Genomic DNA, 10,590 nt, shown 5'->3' with positions numbered 1-10,590 from the left:
TGTCAATATAGACTGACTTAAACATATCACAAAGGTGGCGATGATTGTCCTCCGAAGATGAAGGACTTCTGTAAACACAGCAAAATAGGAGATTTTCACAATCATGTGAACCAACTTTAATCCACACACATTCCTCAAAGTCTGTGTGGATTTTCGCAAGTTGTGCGTTCAATTTCTTTTTGTCATAAATCACAATTCCACGTCTAGCTTTGCTGGAAAAGTCATTTGAAATAAGTCATAATCTTCAATGCTAAGTTCAGATGTGTTGACCGTGTAGCGCATATTCTTGGGTAATACTTCACTGATGGCAATAATATCAGGTGCTGCTCCTTCTGCATTGATAATGTAGTGTTGTAAGAGCTCATCAAATTTATTTGGTAAACTGTCAGCATTAGTATATATACAATATACGTTATGTCCACGAAAACTATGTACATTCCTATTTACAATATTTTTCCTCTCGTTAGATTGTATCCTTTCCTTTCACTTTGATACTTTTCCTTTCCAAGGTGGTCCTCTCACCAGGAACGGAAGTCCCCGATGCACAGCGTAACATGTCAATATAGAAATCGATTAACACTACGATGAGTCGCAGAGAGTATCGACCAATCAGACAGCAGCATTCATCAAGCCACGAACTTTCACGTATGGCTTCGAGATTTCGCGTGATCTAGGGTGTTTACTTCAGTAACTCTACAATCTACTAAATACTAAGGGGTCTCAACTGTTCTACACATGCGCAAACGCCATCTTGAAGAGTGGCTGATGATCATGTCGAAAACCGGAGGTCGAAAGACGTAAGTATCGCCGAGATATCGTAATCTGAATCTCACGTTGCAATTTTTCACTCGATTATGTGTATCAAAATTATGCGGATACAATTTTTGGATTTTCTGTCAAACTTGGTTTTTCCTGTTGAAAGTTTGGGTTTTTCTCAGTCCGTAACGACATTGTTTACCGAAGGAACATGTGCTGTACGCTTGGACTTTCTTCAAATGGCTTGGACTTTTAGATCTATACCCATCCAACATGTGTGATTGAGTGTAATGGCCGTTATATTTAAAAATGTTCCTGTGATGGTAGCTAAGTCGGGGAAATGATCGTTTTCTGTTTAATGTATTTTTTAAGGTTTGAATCAGCGTGTTACGATATTTAGAATTCTGAGCAGCATCCTAGAGGGTCAATTTGGGTGTACAACGCATGGTTCATGCGGTAGCAAGCTAACCCAGGCCATATGGCACCAGGTACAGGTTGACTAACGAAGTGTTTTGAGGTTAGCATAGTATGAGTACGTCAGATTCATATGTCATCGGCATAGAAGGTCGCTTGTGTAAGATAACACCATATTTTTAGGCTGTCATTCATTTCATTTATTTATTTTGCAGTGGGTTGCAGTCAGCAATGAATCATTTACAAGTTTGTTGCACTGTTATGCAATGCAATGCCTTGACCTGATTCAGTATTTCTTGCTTTGGTTCCTGCGGTATGAAGTAGAAAATTAGGCTGGCCACGGTGTCCTTGGAATTAATGTTTTACCACCAAGGTAAGAATAAAATTCTATTGGATTTATTGTTTACACATATATAAGGATGAAAGGTACAGACCATTGAACTGATTGGTACTGTACTTGCCAAATTGATATGCTTAAATAATATTTTAAATATGTTAATTGTTTTCAGAGCGGAATGACGTCAGCTTTTCAACACAGAGAGTACCTTAAGAGGGTGTGTCGTGTATGTGGTAGAACCCTGAAGACCACATCTTACAGCAACTCAGGACATTACAGACAGGGAGAAGTGTGCATCCCGTACAGTGAACTTTTAGAAGAGTGCTTTAAAGTAAATGTTCAAAATGATGATCCTTTTGTACATCCGCCTAGATTTGGTTCATGTTGTCGTAGAGTTCTTTTAAAGTATTCTGTTGCACAGAACCTGGGTAAACATTACTATACCCATATCAGTGTTTGTAACTGGAAACATCATTGTAAGTATGAAAACCAAACTTGTCCTCTTTGCAAACGTTTTTCTCAAAATGGTTCTGGTAGACCTAAAAAACTTAAAAGGGGTCGCTTAAATTAAATACAAATGAAAATAATGAAACTGACAAGAGTCCTGTTGCAGACAATTTTGCTCATATACTAAATGACCACTGTTATACCACCCCAGCTTCCTGTAAGTTTGCCCAGTCTGTGCAATCAGACCAAAAGACAGATACATATGAATTTGTACAGAGGAAAATATTCAGACTGTACCCATGACAAGTCGATTTCCAACAGATTTATGTGTAACTGAACCACATCCAGAATTCATTTGTAGAATGTGTTTAGGAGTCCTAGACACACCACTTCTAACACCGTGTACTCACACTTTCTGCGCAGGCTGCATTAAGAACTGGTTAAGTCTGTGTCATTTTTGTCCTCTCTGTAAACAACCTATGGTGTCATCAGATTTAAAAGAACCATATAGAGGATTTGTAGAAATTCTTAATGATACTAGAATGAAATGTAATTGTCCAGAAGCATTTTCAAGCAAAAAAGGTGTCAAGCTTAGTGATTGGCTTCAGCACACTTTAAATTGTGGAAACGATTTTGAAATTGATGAATGGTTAGAAAAAGTTTTGTCATTGTGGAACGAAATTTCTCTCACTCAAGTTGATTCACATTTAAATAGTACTGAACATTTGCCTGAGACAGATAAGTCCAGTCTGACAACAAGCCATGGCCATCAAGACATTGCTGCAGGTAGCACTGTGGAAGACCTAAAACTTCACTGTTGTGTCTCCAACAACAAGGACAAAATTTAAGATTGAAAAATATCAAAAAACAAATAGACGTGTTTGCCAGAGAGAAAGGGGAAGATCTCAGGGTAGTGTATTTTGGCCTTTTGCAAAAACTATCTGAGAGCCAACAAGCAAGGTAGTTTAGCTGAACAAGTGAAGTTGCTATATAATGGGGAATCTTGTCAAATGTCACCTCAGGAATGTCTAGCCTTGCGTGTAAATACTTTTACCAGTTGTAATCAGTACAAGAAAATTTACTCGGCTACAAATGAGCTTAGTGGAGTTAAAATCTTCCAACCTCTCATCAATGTTGTGAAAGCTGAAGAAAGTTTTCTACCAGGGTCTGTAAAGTTCTACTTTAACCCATCTTTGAAAACTGTTTCTCCCATTTGGCAAGGTACAGAGCATGTTGATGCTCTGTCAGGACTCAGTCGCGATATACCACTTCTAGAGTCACCTGATGTTTATGGGGCAAGGTATAGATATGACAAAGCAGTTGCTATGGCTTTGAAAGATATTGATAATGAAATCTCAGAAGGCCTCAGTAAATTAGAAGGGGTGGATACAAATCAACTTGTTCTAACAGCCACTGTCAAAGATGGCAGTGATGGTCTTGGCGATGTGAAAGAAGTCAGATCTCAGGGGCTTGTCGTTCCAAACAAGGCCTTACGGTTTTCATTTGTAATTTTAGAAGTCACTGTCAATGTAGATGGCAAGATTATTACTGTATTTGAAGAAGATGCTCCCAACTCAGAATTATGCACACGCCCTCTCTTGGTAGCTCTGGCAGATGAAAATGACAGAAAAGGGTTATGCATGACACATATACCAATAATGATAGAGAGAGAGGAGATTGAGAAAAGTACCTTGTTTGTAGAAATTGAAGAGGGAAAACAAAGAATCTACAAAGTTGTATTTAAAGGGACTATGTATGATGAAAAATTGCAGAGAAGTGGTGAGGGAATGTTAGCGGCAGGGTCATCTTGGTTTTGTACACTTTGTGAGAAAGGAAGACTTGATCCCATATCATCAGTCTTGCCAATAACAAGAACACATGAAAACAATATGGCTTTGTATTCAAAGTATGTTGAAAATGCAAATCATATGAAGCAGGCAGATCTAGTGAAAGAAGTCAAAGGCATTGTTAGAAAACCATTTATAATGTCAGAGCCTTGTGTTGATGCCACGCATGCTGAAATTCACTGGGGAGAGAAAAACTATGATATGTATGTACGTGAAATATCAGGTATAATGTGTTGGGGGAAGCCATCCAATGATGATGATGCAAAAAAAGTGAAATCAACGAAAAGAATGTTGGATACCGAATTACAGCTGCAATGTGGCTTAAAGAGAGAGCATGGCTTTATGGTTGATGGAAATTATGCACGTGATTTGGTCAAATCAGAAACAGTTGATGTGGTTTGCTCTTTAATTCAGAGTGAAGCAAGAAAATCTGTTGTTCGTGAATATGTTTCCTACTATCGAGAATTGCGATCAATATACAGGAAACACAATGCTGACTTAGATGATGCCGTGAAATTTAAAACCATAGCTGCAAATTTTTACAAATTGCTACATGAGAAATTTCCTTATTTGCATCCACTCTCTAACTATCAACACAAGGTATTAGATCACATTCCACAGTTGATCGAGCAATATGGCTCTGTTGGTAAATTTGCCTCTGAAGGCAATGAAAAAGGCAATAAACTTTTCAGAAGATTTCGTAAATTTAATGCACGTAAGTCTCAAATTCATGAAATGCCAGACATTCTGAAATTTCATTGGCTATATACAATGAAAAGTCTTCAGACTATGGTAAACTGGGAAAAAACTAGATCACTAGTCTGTAGCAAATGTGGTTGTGCTGGTCACAATCAAAGGACATGCATTACATAATTGTGCCCAAGGTCATGATATGAAATCAAAGATTAGATAATGACCATGCATGTTTTATGTATCTGAATCTGTAAGTTTGAAATTAAGTAGCATCTGTATGTATCAGACTACAGAGTCCAAACTTCAGACACAAAGAGTAGGCTGGCCATACACTCTTATTTACTTGAAAAGTGTTTCTGTTCCATATACTGACTGTACTGTCAGGAGTCAATTCTAGCTTCTATGCTTCTATACCTAGATAGTTAAAGTGTATTATATTTTGATGTACATAGATGAATTCCACAAGAAAACATCAAATATAAGAAAGCTGAGTTTGTGTTAAATATTTGTATGTGTTTTAATCTTACCTGCCCACACTTTTGAAGGGACTCAAACAAAATAATTTGATTACTTTGGCCAAAATGTCAAAAGTTTGAGTAACTGGCCATGAATATGAGATGAGAAGCGTAAGGTTTGCAATAGAATTTTGTACATATATTCATGAAAGATTGTAACAAGTTGTAAAATGAACTCTCAGTAAAGGTTTCATTCAATTCATGCACATGCTACATGTACATGCTATGATTTCTTGTGCAGTTGTCATGTTCTCAGAAATTACAATCAGAACATGTAAATTTGATGTTACTCTTATTTTCCAGTTGTCGTGAAGAAAATCGTTTGCCAGAGCATTTAATGTGAAAAGCTCTAACACATTGTGTACATCGCACTGTTGAAAAGTAACTCTTATCAGTCACGCTACAATTAATGTTAGCACATGTTGTGAAACATGAAGGGCATTCAAAGTTTATACAGTCCAGCTTTGTTCTATTTAAGTGATCTAATTCAACACATTTGTCATGGTACCACCTTCCACAGAATACAGTTTGATTGTTCATGATGTAAGTTCGCTCACATTTCAGCCAATTGAACTCTGCTTTATCACTTGCTGGTAAACTAGCAAACTTGCAGCCATCCAACATACATTCCCATGTTTCATTTGTTACTGTCATCTTATGTATTGTCTATCTTTCCTGCTCTGCTGCCCTCTTCTGACTCATTCCTGTCTGTGCTAACTTTGACCTCAGCTGCCTCACTTATTCCGTTCTGATCCTCAGTCTCTGAGCCTATACTTTCCTGATCTGTCATGTCTATGCTTATCCTTTCCTGCTCTTCCTCCGCTATGCTTACTCTGTCCTCATCTGTTGACCTTTCCTCCTCATCCCCCAACTGACTGTTATTACTCTGTGTCCTGGTTTCAGAGCTTGTCCCTTCATTTTGAAAACTGAATTTTATCATTTGCTTTTTTACTGTATCACAAACAGCAATTGAGCTGAAGAATGGAAGACTGTAGTATTTACTACTTAAGGTATCATAGTGTGCTGTTTCTATGAAATCTATGGCATCACAAGGTGACTTGTAAACTGTGTTGTTACTCAATATGTAAACAGTGTTACTACATTTGAATGAGACTGGGTTAGGAATACCAATAAATGGTACAGATGTACAGACCATTGAATTCAGGTCAATTACATCAACATCGGGTGGATGTCTTACATTGTTACCTATCACATAAATTCCACCAACAATATACATTTTACTGCTATTACGAAAAACTGAATGGTAGGCTCTTGGAGTGATCGCTTGTAAACTAATACTTGATAATTTCATAGATTGTAAATTAAGAACAGAAAATATGTTTGAAGCCATGGACACATTGTAAAAAGCATGACTGAGTTTTTGTGTATATTGTAAGCCTCCATACAGATAAAGAGAATCTCCAAACTTAATTACACTGTGACCAAAAGCATGAATTTCCTCACCACTATATTGTCCTTGAGACCATGTTAATGAAATTTTCCCCCTTGGATCAACAAAGACAGAAAGCTGCCACAATTTTGTATTGTGCATTTCTGAGTCAGTCAATCCACCAAGGAGAACATAATGGTTTGGTTCAACTAAACACAAATTTGAGCCATGTACATGTGGAGGGTAATTTGACTGAGATGAATAATTTTTGATTTCTTGTATTGTATCATCTTTGTCTATTACAAGCCAGCCTGTTACTGTTGTCTTAGACTTGACCCAGACCAAAACTCTGTCACCTAAAGAAATAACTGGATTTGTACATCCAGCAGTTGCTAGGCAAGTTGCCAGGATGTTTTTGGTGATTTGTATTTCTGAAATAAAAAAGATGATGACAAAAGTTGTTGTATTAGAGAGTGAAGCTTATCTGCATGCATGTATGGTGAGCAGGTCATTTTATTTTGTCAGTGTTGAAATATGGCACTGAAATATAAATTTGTTAATTTCATATTTTAGTATATGGATATCTTTGTAGTTCAAAAAAATGCTCAAGACAGAAAGTGAGATGTCTTTAGTCGTGACATTTATTAATATTGTTCACTGTACATTTCTCTACCCTTTGCAACCATACAATTGTTGAACACCTATCCTGTATATTCAAACAAACAACTTAAAGGCAAATCTGATATCTTTGGGGCAGCAAAATACATGTTCTCTTGTCTTTTGCATTTGAGTAACCTCCTTATATAAATATGATCGAAAGAGATTGTCAACATGGAGCAGCAAATCCGTTTCTTTAACCTAGACTGTAAATCAATACAAAATGGGTGCACATGTAGCTAGGGGAAAAGGTAATGCACAGATAGAGCCCCATTGATGACTGCTGGAAATGTCATTTGGATGTCTTGCTGGTGTACATGCAACTGAAAAAAATCATTTTAGCCTGTGGGCCGTACAATAGCTGCACTTCTACTTCGCTCACTGTAATTTGAATCTTCGTATATAGTGTACATGGGGATCGACTTTCATAGTATGCTTGTTGGATCGAGGGACCGTGGCTTGTGTTACAGTTGAGAACGATCACATCGAGAATTTTCTTTTTCGAATGGGCGATTACAAGTGCAAATTTTTGGAAGTTAGCTACCATATAAGAACTTTGTTGTTTTAACTTCAAGAATAATCAATCTAAAACACGAACAGAATGTTCTGTGACTTTTGAAGCTACATTGAACTGACGACCTACCGGGACTATCGAGCATGGCGGCTGCCATCTTGGATATTGTTTACGGCTCACTGAGCATGCTCAGATCAAAAATATTTCCCACAACCCATTGCGGACTTTCTACATTGTAAACATAGGAGATGTTACGGTGTGAACCTGCGACGACTTGTCGTTAAGATTTCTTGCCTCCATCATCAACTTTTTGTTCAGTTCTCGCTCTTATCTTGTCATGTCATGGGTAACATAAATTTTTTGAAGAGACTATGTGAAGGGACCGTCCCAAAGTTTTGGAAGACATTTCATGAAATGCTTTTTTGCAGCAACATCAGTCATGCTGACCTTAATTGGTCTGGGTCTGACAGAGTCTGCTTCAGATGAATTATTGATTTTTCCTATTCGGACAACATTCTGTATATGTGTACAATCTGCTTCAATAACATCAGCTAATTCACGAAGTACATTAGTATCCGCCATTTTTCTTCCAGTTGGGTCAGGTTTATCTGCTCAGGAACACCATAAACAATCATATTCTTCTCTCTGTCGTTACTCTCTCTCTCAGTTCCTGTACTTTCTTTTTGATAGACTCCTCAATGTTTCCTAATGATTTTGTAGTTATAAGTCCTTCAGCTTCAGTGTCCTCCTTAATGCTATCACTTTGTCCTCGTCGACTTTTGACTTCATACTATTTTCAAGACTAGTAATTCTATCTTCCATTGATTTCAAAAAAGCTGTACTTGGCTATCAGTTCTTATGTTTTTCATCACCTTCTCTTCACAAGTGCTACAGAACCAATGAAGTGCAGGATTCTTGAACATCTCATAGTCATCTGCTGACAGTTTCAAACATTCTCGGCAAAAGTACTTCAGCCAGTATTCACACTGAACAATTTCTGCACTGTCGTCTGAAAATTCTTCTTTACAAACTTCACAAATCCATACCTCCTGGTTCTGGCGCATATGACTCGGACTTGATATAGCTTTCTGCCTTTTGGTAAGAGAGTTTGAAGTGGAATCTGTGTTTTATCACAGATGTGTTTTGTGATTACACCTAGCTATCTGCCTTCCTTACATCTTCACTGTCATCCCCTTAGCCAATCGGCTCTTCTACCCATGACTGTTATCAATCCTCCTTCCCAGCCAATCAGCCACGTTTGCACACGACACTACATAATCAAGCCTTTGTCTCATCGCTCCCATTCATTCATTCATTCATTCATTCATTCAGCCGCTGGGTTCATGCCATACCAGCTCAGCCTATTACACTATGTCCGGAATCGTTTACGATCCCTTCCTTCGAACAACCATGCCGGCCAAAGGACGTCCAAAGACAGCCAAGAAATCTGAGTGTCCGAATGCTCAGCCTGCTTTGAGACCCCGTGCTCAGCCCTACACAAGACCGGCCACTGACCTTTGTCCCGCTCCGCTGCCAGTGCACGTTGGATCTAGCTGCGAATATGGAGCACGCCCGCGGTGTACTAACGTATTATTACTCACAATCCTTCTGATCGGCCTCGGGGAATGACAGTCCTGGCATTCAAACCGAGTTCAGAACCAGGTCTCCTCCTAAGTTCCATTGTCTGCAATGGTTCCTTCTGCCAGCATTTCGTCGGGCAGCGTCCCAAGCCAACATTCCAGAAGATAGTTATGTAACACTTCCATAAACATAGCTGCAAGACTCGGTCAACACGATATCCAATATCCTGCAACAGCAACTTCGACCAGCGGCCACTAAGTCACCTATGAACTCTCTGACGTCACTTCCCGAAGTTCCACTCCGGAACGTAAACAACACAATCCAAGATGGCGGCGCCCTCGATGTCATCCCCTCCTCATCGTCACGCGTCATCCAACACCTTGCTACAGACCTGCGGAACGGCTTCAGAAAGCCTACCACATATCGAAATGGTGTCTCCAGCGATTCGTCGCGATATCCTGGCAGGAAAGGATGGGAATCTTGCCTACTCATTCCCGGCTATGGTTCAAGCGACGGACTTCTGCTGCTTATCCACACCTTCAAGCCGACGACCTGCATATTTCCATGCGTACATGAATGAACATACATGCCACTGCCAGGCAAAAGACGACGCTCACGAAGGCTCCATCGACATGGGCACGTCCTCGTGTTCAAACCATAAGTCACCGGACTCATTACTTTGCTATAAATATCTGGCATCTTCCAGTTCGTCAAGCGTTTGTACCAATTTGAAACGTACTACCGCATGTCGGAACAAGCTGCAGGCCGACTACTGCCCAAAGACGTGGGACTTTGGCACATCTTCGAGTTCAACCATAAAGTATCGGACTCTTTTATTACTCTGCCTATGTCCGACATTTCTAGCTCGTCTGTACGTTGGACAAGTTGCAGGCTGACTACGAGTAACCATAGACTGACTTTGCTTGGCCATATACCGCCCATGGCGATGTTTTCCTGGCCTATGTCGAGCCCGGTTTTTCTGTCACGTCCGACCGCTCAATCCGACCCATCGTACCAATCCAGCGCCAGCTCCGCATCTGCAAGAACTTCATAAGCATTATTCAGATGACTGCGGATCAACAGGACACAACAGCCAGACGCCGTCAAGAAGCGAACGTAACGACGGCCAGAGTGTATACCACATTGACTCCAGACTCGGTCGACCTGCCTGTTTTGGTGGCGGGGCCAGAAACCTCATCAAACCTGATGTCATCAGTTCCTATCACGTACATCGTATCACGTCCAGCAAGAATCGACAAGAGGATCAGTTGACTGACCGACGACTATATCAGTTTCCGTTTCAGATTAGTAATTAGTCGTGCGTAGCCCGTCATAAGACAGCTTGCTGCACAGGGAAAACAACGGACCTTGACCCTGTGACGTCAAACAAACTCAGTCTTAGGACCAAAGATGGCGGCGCCCATGGTGTCAAGTGGCCC

General features: G+C 39.8%; 1 protein-coding gene across 1 annotated transcript; it reads left to right on the top strand.

Annotated features, from left to right (window-relative positions):
* Positions 1–662: 662 nt before the first annotated feature.
* Positions 663–4,814, top strand: LOC139127215 (V(D)J recombination-activating protein 1-like). Its single transcript, XM_070693123.1, has 3 exons — positions 663–797; positions 1,386–1,543; positions 1,680–4,814. The coding sequence occupies exon 3, from the start codon at positions 2,965–2,967 to the stop codon at positions 4,672–4,674; it is 1,710 nt and encodes a 569-aa protein (XP_070549224.1). The 5' UTR covers positions 663–797; positions 1,386–1,543; positions 1,680–2,964; the 3' UTR covers positions 4,675–4,814.
* Positions 4,815–10,590: the final 5,776 nt, after the last annotated feature.

Source organism: Ptychodera flava, unplaced genomic scaffold (assembly GCF_041260155.1).
Source record: "Ptychodera flava strain L36383 unplaced genomic scaffold, AS_Pfla_20210202 Scaffold_29__1_contigs__length_4469600_pilon, whole genome shotgun sequence".
Taxonomy (NCBI): Eukaryota; Metazoa; Hemichordata; class Enteropneusta; family Ptychoderidae; genus Ptychodera; species Ptychodera flava.
The sequence above is the reverse complement of the archived record's forward strand: the minus strand, read 5'-3'. Positions and strand labels throughout refer to the sequence as shown.